The 12,473-nt window shown below is 44.9% G+C and overlaps 1 protein-coding gene across 1 annotated transcript in view; it reads left to right on the top strand.

Annotated features, from left to right (window-relative positions):
• Positions 1–12,473, top strand: part of ZC3H12C (zinc finger CCCH-type containing 12C) — a 581,667-nt gene that overhangs the window by 478,032 nt on the left and 91,162 nt on the right. The window contains exon 5 of the mRNA XM_044072719.1: positions 8,138–8,244. Coding sequence (XP_043928654.1) covers positions 8,138–8,244 — 107 coding nt within the window. The remainder of the gene's footprint in view (positions 1–8,137; positions 8,245–12,473) is intronic.

The raw sequence follows: 12,473 nt of genomic DNA, 5'->3' as shown, positions 1-12,473 counted from the left end.
CGTCTACTGTCATATAAAAATCCAGCGGCAGTCTAGGAGATTCCTCCATTTCCTTCTGAAAGCCAGTCGCTATCAGTTCAGAGTTTTGCCATTCAGTCACACCAGAGCACCATGGGTGTTCACCAAGATTATGCCTGCTGTTGCAGTTTACTTCAGGCTACAAGGGATCCAGGTCTTCCCATATTTAGATGATTGGCTTCAAACTACTCCCTTCAAGGATCTACTATTATGAAATCAGTCAGTCCAATATCTGGCAACTCACTTGAGTTTTTCAGTAATTTCAACAAAAGCAAGCTTGTCTCTCTCTCTCTCAGATCATGGAATTCATAGGCTGCTACATGCACACAGTGCATCAGATCACAGGACTTCCCCTGACATGAGTCAGATCCTTAAGGTCTCTAGCTCTTCAAGAGATAAAACCTCCACCTTAAGCACTACTTTCTGTGACTCATAGGATTAATGGCTTCCTCTATAACTCTGGTTACTTTGCCAGATATCACATGAGAGTTCTACAGTGCACGTTAGCTGTACACTGCTCACAAAAGCTCTATTCTGTTCACAACAGGATTTGCCTGAGTCAGGTGTACAGAAATCCTATTCACTGCCTGATTTCATCCATGGTGGTTGTTCAGGGCAGAACCTTCTGTCTCCCTACTACGTAAGCCACAGTCGCCCCGGACACCTCCCCTCTTGGTTAGGGGTGGGGGAAATTTTGAAGGCAAGACTGTTCAAGGAATGTGTACATTGATAAGATGCTAAACTTCACATCAGTGTCTTGGAGTTGAGGTTGGTCTTTCTAATGTTACAAGAATTTCAGGACCTTCTACCCAAGAATGTGATATCCATTCATTCAAACAACATCTTGGTCATTGATATATCAAAAAGCAAGGTGTAACACTCTCGTACCATCTTTACTGAGAAGCTATGACAGTTTGGCAATGAGCTGTGTCTTTGTACTGCTTTCTGGTAGCAACACACATTCCCAGGATGTCCAGTATTCTACTGGACAAGTTTTGCAAAACTATTCTGTTGCCTAACAAGTGGTCTCTCAACAAAGCAGTGGTAATGAAAATTTCCAGCCACTGGGGCCAACTTTGCTGTGACTTTTTTGCATCATACCTCTACAACAAATGTAGCAGTTAGTTCGCCCTCATCCCTCCATAGGGACAGTCACCAAGATATGCTGTAGTCCGTATTAGGCCCCCTGGTCTCCTTTATGCCTTTCCACCAATTCCCCCCTTCACCCAGTTCATTCAGAAAGTTGTGCTGTAACAAGACCAGGATAATCCTCATTGCCTACTTCTGGCCACGGGAGGTAGGGTTCCCCTTTCTTTGGCCTAATCTTTTGCAGCCACCATGGGTTCTGGGTACCTTTCCGGATATTCCTGGTCACCCATCTGGGCTACATCTACCAGATCTCAAGTCCCTAAAACTGACTGTATGGTTTCTCCAATTTTAACAATTTCCAGAGATGCCAGACTTTCTTCTCCTGGTAGTTCATATATATTTTTCTTAAATGGACTCAACCAAGAAGACTTGTAGTAAATGGAAACATTTTTCTATTTGGGCCTCTTCAAATGGACTAGACCCTTTTTCAGCCCCTTTACCTGAGATTTTGGAGTTTCTAGTGAAACTATGTAATACTGGCTCAAGTTACTCAACAATTGAAGTCCATATAGCCTTCATTTCAAACTTCCACATAGGGCACAACAATACATCCATTACTTCCCTTAAAGTGAACAAGGCATTTCTTAAAGGAACATTCTTATTGAGACCCAGTTTGTGATCCAATCCATCCTTGAGGTATTACAGTTTTGCTGCAGTCATTATCTCAAAACCCCTTTGGAAGTGGAAAACTATTTTCTTGTTTGCTATTACATCTGCAAAACTTATGTTGGAATTACAAGCACTTTCTTGCAAACCTGCATTCCTTACTTTTCACAAGAACAGTGTGCGACTGAGAAAAAAAACTTTGTTTCTTCCCAAAATAGCTTCTGAATCTAACCTGAACCAACAGATTGATTTGCCATTTTTCTTTCTAAAATTTTCTAACAAAAGAGAATATATTCTACACACCTTGTATGTCCATAGACAACTTAGGTTCTATGTTCATTGTACCGAGTTTCAGAAAATCGGATCAATTATTCATATCCTTCTCCAATACAAAGCTTGGACTATCTGTGTCTAAATTAAGCGTATAGAAATGGCTGGTGGACTGCATTTCATTTGTTTATAAGTCAAAAAACATGTCTTTACAATCAAAGCCTAAGGCTCATTCTTCCAGGGGAATGGCAACTTCCAACAGCATTTGCAAAAAGAGTTCCTGTCAGTGACATATGCGCTGCAGCAACTTGGTCTTTAAGCCATATTATTGTATCTTATTATACTTAGAGTGAGTCATGAAGTGCAGTGGATTAGCAAGGAGAAAGTAAGAATAGCTATGAAGAACGGAAAGGCTGTTGGTCGGGATGACATATTTGTGGAAGCATGGAGATGTTTAGGTGAAATGGCAGTGGAGTTTTTTAACTAGATTGTTTAATGAAATCTTGGAAAGTGAGAGGATGCCTGAGGAATGGAGAAAGTGTTTTGGTACCGATTTTTAAGAATAAGTGTGATGTGCAGAGCTGTAGTAACTACAGAGGGATTAAATTGATCATTCAGAGCATGAAGTTATGGAAAAGAGTAGTGGAAGCTAGGTTAAGAAGGGAGGTGATGATTAGTGATCAGCAGTATGGTTTCATGCCAGGAAAGAGCACTACAGATGTGAGGTTTGCTCTGAGAGTGTTGATGAAGTACAGAGAAGGTCAGAAGGAGTTGCATTGTGTCTTTGTGGATTTAGAGAAAGCATATGACTGGGTGCCTAGAGAGGAGTTGTGGTATTCTATGAGGAAGTTGGGAGTGTCAGAGAAGTATGTAAGAGTGGTACAGGGTATGTACGAGGGTAGTGTGACAGCGATGAGGTCTGCGGTGGGAGTGACGGATGCGTTTAAGGTGGAGGTGGGATTACATCAAGGATCAGCTCTGAGCCCTTTCTTATTTGTAATGGTGATGGACAGGTTGACAGACGAGATCAGACAGGAGTCCCAGTGGGCTATGATGTTTGCAGATGACATTGTGATCTGTAGTGAGAGTAGGGAACAGGTGGAGGAGACCCTGGAGAGGTGGAGATATGCTCTAGAGAGAAGAGGAATGAAGGTCAGCAGGACTAAGACAGAATATATGTGTGTGAATGAGAGGGAGGATAGAGGAATGGTGAGGATGCAGGGAGTAGAGGTGGCGAAGGTGGATGAGTTTAAATACTTGGGATCAACAGTTCAGAATAATGGTGAGTGTGAAAGGGAGGTGAAGAAGAGAGTTATAGGCAGGATGGAGTGGGTGGAGAAGAGTGTTAGGAGTGATTTGTGACAGATGAGTACCAGTAAGAGTGAAAGGGAAGGTCTACAAGAGGGTAGTGAGACCAGCTATGTTATATGGGTTGGGGGCAGTGGCATTGACAAAAAGGCAGAAGTCGGAGCTTAATGTGGCAAAGCTGAAGATGTTAAGATTTGCACTAGGTGTGACGAGGATGGCCAGGATTAGGAATAAGTATATTAGAGGGTCGGCCCAGGTTGGAAGGTTTGGAGACAAAGCCAGAGAGGCAAGATTACATTGGTTTGGACATGTGCTGAGGAGGGATGCAGAGTTTATTGGGAAAAAGATGCTAAGGATGAAGCTGCCAGGTAACAGGAAAAGAGGAAGGCCTAAGATAAGGTTTATGGATGTGGTGAGAGAGGACATGCAAGTGGTTGGTGTGACAGAGCAAGATGCAGAGGACAGGAAGAAATGGAAACAGTTGATCTGCTGTGGCGACCCCTAACGGGAGCAGCCGAATGAAGAAGATGATTATACTTAGACATGCAATCTGGGATTCGCACATCTTTTGACTGACATATTAGGAATGTCCTCCTTTGAGTCCACACAGGTCCCTGTCTTGTAGCTTGGGAATCTGTCAACATGTTGAATTTGACAAAATTAGACAAAATTGGATATGAAAGTTTTGTATATACCATAACGATACATTTGTCTTATTTTTGTCTGATTCATCTCCCTCCCTCTTTCCTTCCCCTCTGCCATGTTGTGAATTATTCTTTCCAGGGATTGATCAGACCTTCTCTGGACCCTGTCTGACCCTTTGTACCATTTAGCTTATAATAGTGGTCTCCTTTTCCTCCTTTTATTTTCTACATAATTTATTACCAGTTGGGGTCATCCAACAAACTCGATCCAATGTAATTCAGGTAAGAGATGGGAATTGTGGGAAGGGGAGGAGATGGTGATCTCTCATCCAATACTGAGGTGGATCTGACAACACACACATGTTGAACCTGTTTCAACCTTGAGTGCCTTTGTCTTTTGGCTGTCATTCCCCTGATGGTTTTACTGTTTTGGGTTTCTCGACCTTAATTCCGTAAAGGACAGTTCCCAGTGTCAGATAAAACAAGCCTTTTATCTGTATGGAGCACCTTCTTGATTGGTCATATTTGTCCTCCTCATTCTCGTGTTCCTGGACTGCACTTTAATCTACCAGCTACTGCTGAGTTTCCAGTATGTCAGGCAAGTATGTATCTATATTTGCAAAAGCATAGGTGGAACATCTTAATTTTTTTCTCGACTTGTGTGTTTTTAGTGGACTGACAGAACACGCTCTGTTAGTGCAGAGCATGACATCATAACTTGCACTACTGGAGGCCATGTCAGAATTAAAATAAAAATAATTGCTGAATCTGAAGAACAATGAGGGCTATCAGTCATAGATCCATGAAGGAAGATTTGCTGATACTCTATAAAAGTATCTTTTCAGTTTAGATACCCAGTGTATGAGCTCTGGAGTACATCATAAAGGAACAGATGCATGGATTTCCAAGATGACATTTTCAAACTACTACTTTAAAACTGCTGGTGCAATCACCGTTATTGTGTTTTGTATACAAAATATAACATTGGCATGTTTGACACTGTTCCTGGGAAGCCTCTTTCTAGGGTGGTACTACTACTACTGTGGCAGGTCAGTATGCTGTGGCTACAACTCTGTTTTGAATGTGATATATTGGATTAAAATGAAATACTACTCACGTTTATTAATATTCAGCTGTATCCCACACCTGTCCTGTTCCACCAAGCCTTCCTTCCAGAACAACAAAGTACTTTTTGTCCCTCATGTTTGGAATGGGGGAAAGAGTAATGCTTGTCTACATTGCTGAATTTCTGCAACTTAATACCTTAACTTTAACTTAATAGCTTAATAAATAGTTTGAAAAGACAGCATATTTCAGTAATGAAAGTGTCTTACATTTGAGATTGGAAGAGTGATGTTCATAAAGTTCTAAACTGTGTCGTCTGTCTTACACTGTTACCATGACTGTTACCTTCAAGTACTAGCTTACGGCTCCCTGCAATACAGGTTAACCTAGATGATTAAGTGCTGCAAAAGTCTGGAACAGAATGATGGTTTAACTGGTTTCTGCACAGCTATAATCCTCTTCTGTAGCATCTTGATCCTTATTTTGGGATGCTAAACATCTTATCCACTCCCTGCTCCTTTCTCACCATGTAACTTCACAGCTCAGGGGTGAAACCTGTCTGTAAGGCATGTAGTTTTGCACCCATGAGGATTATGCAAAGTGCTGTCTTTTAAACACACACACACACACACACACACACACACACACACACACACACACACACGTCTGTACTGTGTTATTGTAATGGGGAACACCACAGGCTTATAGTTTCATAGTTTAGTACTAGGCTATCTGCCCTGGGGCATTTATAAGCCTAGCCATAGTGATGTGGCTTTCGCCATCCCATGTAATGGTACAAAAGTGTACAGAATAGATTTAGAATACTGTGCCTCTGTCTAGTAGTGACACAGTGAAGACCCCCTTACATAATAGAATTAGTTTACTGTGCCTCTGTCTAGTAGTGACACAGAGATGACCCCCGGGGTAAACCTATGATTTCCCATCCACCCATCAAGATTTCTCTTGAAGAGAGTCCGTGAGGGGCTCTGCCTAACATGAACTGGGATTCTGTTCCAGAGTATGGGAAGCCTCTGAGTTATGAATCTGTCCCTCCAGCATGTCCTATTCATATTTGTGCTGAGGTTTAAATCTTTAGCTCTCGTGGTTCTGATGGATTTGGATTTTTTGAGGTGGAGCATGTCCATCAATTCCTGATTGGACATGGCCTTGTACGTCAGGCACAGATCACCTCTGAGTAGGCGGTATGCTACTGAATAGAGCTGGAGTTTCCTTAGTCTGGCAGCATATGACATATGTTGGAGACCCTTGATCCTCTTGGTGAGGTACTTTTGGGGTCTCTCCAGCTGTTGCAAGTACCGGGTGAGGTACATACCAAATGGGGCATTGTACTCAATCATGGGCCTGATAAGGGAGGAGTATAGGGGTACAATGACCTCCTTTGATCTGGATGTGAATCCCTTCATGATAAGGTGGGCAAGGTAGAAAGTCTTTCTAACCACTTTGGCAACGTGGGTGTCAAATGAGAGGTCATTATCAACTTGGGTCCCCAGGTCTCTGATTATTTTTTCCGTACCCAGTGGGTTACTGTCTATGTGATAATTTGTGGGTACTTTGTTTTTCCCAAAGGGGATGACTATACATTTTTTGGCATTTAGTTTAAGGCCATGACTCCGGCACCAGTTGTCCGTTTCAGTGAGGCCTTTCTGTAGGATGTATGTCAGCTGGTGTATCGACTATGGCACCTAGTTTGCAGTCATCTGCGAACTTTGTCAGCCACAACCCTCCCATGTTTGCTTTCACATCTGAGAAATAAATGCCGAAAACAAGAGGGGTCCCAGGACAGAACCCTGTGGGACACCACTTGTGACTGGCTTTGAGTCTGACATGGCTCCAGCGATTTTGACTTTATGGGTTCTATCCTTTAGCCAGTTTGCAACCCATCTTGTGACATATGGATTTGCATTTAAGCTGTTGAGCTGGTCTATGATGCCTGAGTGGGGTATTGTGTCGAAAGCATTAGCCAAGTCCAGGTAGGCTGTATGGACTGCTTTGCCCTCGTCAATGGCTCTAGTGACTGTTTCGAAAAAGTCATCCAGGTTCAAAAGGCAAGATCTGCCCTTTACAAAGCCGAACTGGGTGGGATCAAGTGTCTGTAGGTCCCCAATGTCTCTGTTTATGAGTTCCATAATGATTCTTTCCATAGCTTTGCAGACCAGGCTGGTTAAGCTTATGGGGCGGTAGTTAACCAGGGTCTGTAGAGGTGCCTCCCTTGTGGAGTGGGACCACTGGTGCTGTACGCCAGTGTTCAGGTACATATCCTGTAGTAAGGCTAAGGTTAAATAGCATTTTTATGTGCGGGTTTAGCTCCTCTTGGAGTTCACGTAGCACACAACCCGGGATACCGTCAGGTCCCATTGATGCTGTGTTTTTAGCTTTGCTGAGGGCGGTTCTCACCTGGACATATGAGATGACAGGGAGGTTACATTCAGCTGGGATAAGTATTTCTTCTTTTGGGGGTGAGGAAGGGGAGAAATTTGCACTGAATCTGTCTGCCAGAATGTTGGCAACATTTGTGGGTTCAGTGTATTTTTTGTCATTGTGAACTATGAACATATCTGAGGGTTTCCGCCCAGGTTTCTGACATAGCAGAAGAAGGCCTTGTGGTTATCTTTAGTGTCCATAGCGATTTTTCTCTCAAAGTTGGCCTTGGATGTTTTTATGAGAGAACGTAGCTTTCTACTAGTGCTGATCAGAGATGCCTTATCTTTATGGGATTTTGCTCTGTCGTGCAGTAGCTTCCTTCTCCTCTTTGGCAGGGTAGGGATCCTAAAGACATCCTAGAGCCATTCCTAAGCTTACATTGACAGCAGCATAAATGGATGCTTTACCTTGCTGCTAAAAGGATGATTAACGGAGTGCATTACTCTAGATAATTACAGTTCTGGATGGTCCTGGTTTTCAGTTTGTATAGTCTATGCGTTTTGCAGATGAGCGTTTTCCACTAAATTATGTTCAGAAGTATCACCTATTCAGTTGTCACAATTTTTCATTAATTAATCCAGTCTAATATGTATAACCTTTATGCTGATTCACAAAGTCTGTTTTATTCTTATCAGGTTTATGCCTCCTGATGATCCCCTTGGTCGCCACGGTCCAAGTTTGGATAACTTCCTAAGAAAAAGGCCAGTTGTACCTGAGCACAAGAAGCAACCTTGCCCATATGGTAATATTTTTTGTGAACAATGCATTCATCTGAAATGTTTGAATTACAATATAGGGAAATGTTAAGTAAACACTACCAGTTGTCTTACTTTAATTGTCACTTTACCCCCACTGTCTAATTGCCAGATTCCGTGAAAGTCATGCATTCTGTACGAGTTACCCAGTGAGTAGTAATGCAGTAGTGTGTCTTGGGGAAGAGACTAAAAGTATAGATGTGTATGAAAAGGCAGATTTGACTTCTGTAGCCTTCTGCACTGTGTAGTTATTGGGACATTTTCTTCTGATCTTCCCACCCTAACACACTTCAGAATTTTCTGTCACTCCCACTGTTAGGGGTTTTCACACTTCTTGCTGGTGCACTTCTGCATGTTATATGTCTGTCTGGAATAAGCCCTTGTACTTCACATTTTTTTTCTGGTTATACAGTTTGGATTTCAGTCCCAAAGTTTCCATATTCAGTACCTAAGAAGCTGAAACCTTCCATAGATTGTTTGTATTTTTCTAGTCATAAGTTAGGATGGAACAGCACTTTGCTGCTTGAACATGGATTATGACATGAAGCAGTGCTGTAGGTGTCAATGTTTCAAGACTGCCAGTTGTAGACAGAAGAAGAAAGATTATGGTCTACCTCAGATCTGCAAAGATGGCACCTTTGGAGGGGTCAGAGAAGTAGCAGGCGGGTGCCTTTCAGTATTACAACCCTCTGTCTGAACAGTGTATAACAGGTAGATCCAAGACATTTGTCACATTTGCATCCTGCAGAATCTACCCATGATGTGGTCTTTTGGTTCCTTTTGGCTAATTAGTGGTAAAATTTTGCATATTTGTATTGACTGATGAAGGAGACTTTGTGTGTTACAACCCTAGGAAGCCATCTTGAATGGGATGCTTCCTGAGTTGTCTGTCCATGATCAGTTTTTAAACTGTGAGGACTGCAGTTACGATCTTCAGAACCATGATGCTAAAATAGTCAGGGTAGGTAGTTGGGATTTGAGGGAAAGGGGTAAAGCCCCCTTCTGTGAGTGCATGGGTGATAGACCCCTGCAGAAATATTTTGATGGCATTACAGCAGGCTGTGAGTTTAACTGCAGGTGTTTGGCAATTCTGTTTTTCATAGTTACAGGACTCAATTTTTCCAGTAGGGAGCTGTCTGCACAGCCTCTTTTACTTTTGAACATTTTGGGTATTCCTGTGCTTGGCTTGCGTAAGGAGACTGATCATTTTTGTTCACTGGCATTTGCAGTGGTCAAATTGCATGTTTCTATTCAAGATTCCTGCCTTAGTCCTGTAGACAGTGTGCATTGACAGGATTCATTTGAGTTCTGTTGATGTTGTAGGCCATCAGCCCAGATATTGAATGTGTAACTTTTTGGTGTGTGTTGCGGCTTAGTCTCATGAGTGCTGGAATACATGATGTTAAGTTGTCAATCTCGCCTTCATTCTTGCTGGATGGGTTCGGAGCCGATCCTCGGCTCTGACTCGGCACTTGCTAAGCTTGAGAACTCCTTTTACCAGCTCGAGGCAACCCTATATCCCATGATGCAAGGCGAGACTACCTCAGATCTCGTTTGCCGCTTCGCGAAGAGGTCTCTTTTTTGCCAGCTCAGGTGAGTTTTCTATTTCAGCAGTTATTCAGGGGTAATTCTCCCTTTTTCTTATTTTGGTTAGTTTCTAAACTAGTGTGTATAGCTATACTATAGTTCCCACCCTATATTCCTCCATTTGGATAAAAGTTTATTTTTTCTCTGTTAGGCCTAAGCCTCCCAGTTCATTAATCCCTGTCAGTTTGTGTGTGTTTTGGGGTTAATTGTGTGACTTTTGTTGAGTGTGTGTATTTTCTTTTTCTTAGACTATGTCTAAAGAGGGAAAGGTCTCAGGCTTCAAGAAGTGTGACTCGTGCTGTCAGAAGATGTCTCTGACAGACTGTCACACTTCTTGTGTTTACTGCCTGGGGCCTTTACACCTGCAGGACTCCTGTGCTATATGCCACTCCTTTAGCCAGAGAGTCCTGCAGGAGAGGAGGAACAAGTTGATCCTCTGTGGCTTATTAAAGCCAGAAGGTTCACCGACAAAGACTGGGTCGGGTAAACCTTCCAAGCCACCTAAGGTTCAGGCTCCGGTAGTTAAGCCTTCCCCGGTGGCTCCGACTCCTTCGGAGTCGAGATCGGCTCCGGCTGGAGCCGATCTTTCTACCACTGATATTGTAGTGTCGGTTCCTTCTGGCTCCGACACACAGTCTCCAGTTTCCTTGTCGGCACCGGCTGGTGCCGAGGTGTTATCCAGCATCGGAGCCGATAAGTCTTCGGCTCCATCTGGAACCGAGAGGTCGTCGGCTCCGATGGCTCCGTCCAGCAAGAGATCTCGGTCCCCTTCTCTGGAGTCGATTCGCTCGGCTCCGAGGTCTCCTCTTTTATTGGAACGGAGTCATCGGAGCCGATCTTCGAGATCTTCCAGGCTGTCAGACCACAATTTAGAGAGGGTGGTAAGCAGGCTGTTGAAGTCACAGGCACTAGCCCAAATGCTCCATAGCCCGTCTCAACAGACTTTGGCTATTGCTCTTCCCCTTGAACTTCCTCCTCCGACTCTCCCCCAGAGTTCGGAGCCGGAGCTTTACGGGACAGTGACCGTGTCGGTGCCGGGGCCGATACATCCCCTTTCGGCTCCGTCGTCTTCGGCTCCGATCTCCTCCATGAGACCTTCCTTGGAGGGATCCGGTCGTTGAGTTTCCCTTGTCGGCTCCGAGGGGGCTAGTGGCATCGGACCCTTGTCCGACCCCGCTCTCCCTCTCGGAGCTTCGGCTTTGGTGAGCTCGGCACCGACATCGGCCTTGGAGCCTTCTTTTTCAGTGGAGCCGGGAATTCCTGTCTCTTTGGAGCAGGAGTCTTCTGGTCTCCCTGGGAGAGGAGCCTTTGAGGTGATGAGGAGTGTCCCGGCACCTGAGCCAGGTCAACGGTCCATTCCTTTAGCTCCTCCCTCTTCGGTGCCTGTTGATGTCTCTTGCCAGTCTCTTGCTCCCAGGCCCAGGGATCCATCGCCCCAGGTTTCCCCATTGGGAATGACTTCCTCTTCCGAGGTTTCTCCTGATCCCGCAGGAGAGCCCCCGCGCAAGAGGACGTGTAAGAGGAAACGCACAGACTCCCCTGAGTCTACCACATCGGATACCGACTTAGATGAGTCGGAGGGTTCCCCCCGGTCCCCCTCTGAGGATGTCTCCTTTTCAGACATCCTGGAACTCCTCAAACAGAGGGGGAACTGGCCTTCCATTGACCCCTCCGAGGATGAGTCGGTATACCTGGAGGCGTTTGGATCTCGACCCTCCACCTCCTGGGTGTCTCCGCCTTTCGACCCACTCATGCAGGTAGTGGCTCGGAAGGCGTGGGCAGCCCCGGATTCTGTGGAACCTGTCCCCAGGAGGCCATCCAAATTTATTACGGCCCCTTCAGACAAGCAGTTTCTTTCTAAGGGCATCTCTGTGGAAGCTATGGTGGTGGCGGCGGCCACCAAGAAGGAACTTGCGGATCCTTCCGTGCCTGTCCATCCTCCTAACAAAGACTCTAGGACCATGGATAGGTATGGCAAGCAGATGTTTTCTTCAGCGACCTTTGCTATGCATTCGCTGAACTACCTTTGTCACTTCACCAGACTTCAGAGAGACATTCTCAAGGAACTAGGTGAGGTAGTTCAGGATCCTTCAGCTGCTGGGGCTCAGGACAAGATTGCCTCACAGCTAGCAATCCTAAATTCTTTAACCAACTCCTCCATGCGGCTCATATCCTATGCGGCCGATGGAGCGAGTAGAGCCGCAGGCACAGGAGTGGCACTTAGGCGTCAGGCCTGGATGCGGCTTTGTAATTTCGCGGACCCCTTCAAGGCGTCCTTCACCAATACCCCCTTTGACGGTTCGGCTTTGTTCGGACCGCAGGTGAAGGAGACCTTGACCAGGTGTGAACAAGACGGCAAAACCCTTTCTGCCGTAGGAGTCCATTTTTCCACTCCTTCAAGACCCTATCCCAAAGGTCAGAAAGGAGGAAAAATGTGGTTCTGTAAAGCCCAAGGAGTTACGCTGGACACACTTGGTCAGTTTACCCCCAGAGGCAGAGGGGGTAACAATAACAGATGCCGCCCTAGAGGCAGGGGGGGTCCACAGAATCAGGGTAGCAGGGAGCCTCTTCCTGACAAACCCTTTCAGCATCCCTGAGGTGTTGCCCGACTGTCCACACTTGGAGGCAG

This window comes from Protopterus annectens, chromosome 5.part0 (genome assembly GCF_019279795.1).
Source record: "Protopterus annectens isolate FY-2018-M chromosome 5.part0, PAN1.0, whole genome shotgun sequence".
NCBI lineage: Eukaryota > Metazoa > Chordata > Ceratodontiformes > Protopteridae > Protopterus > Protopterus annectens.
This window is presented reverse-complemented; position numbering and strand designations above follow the sequence as displayed.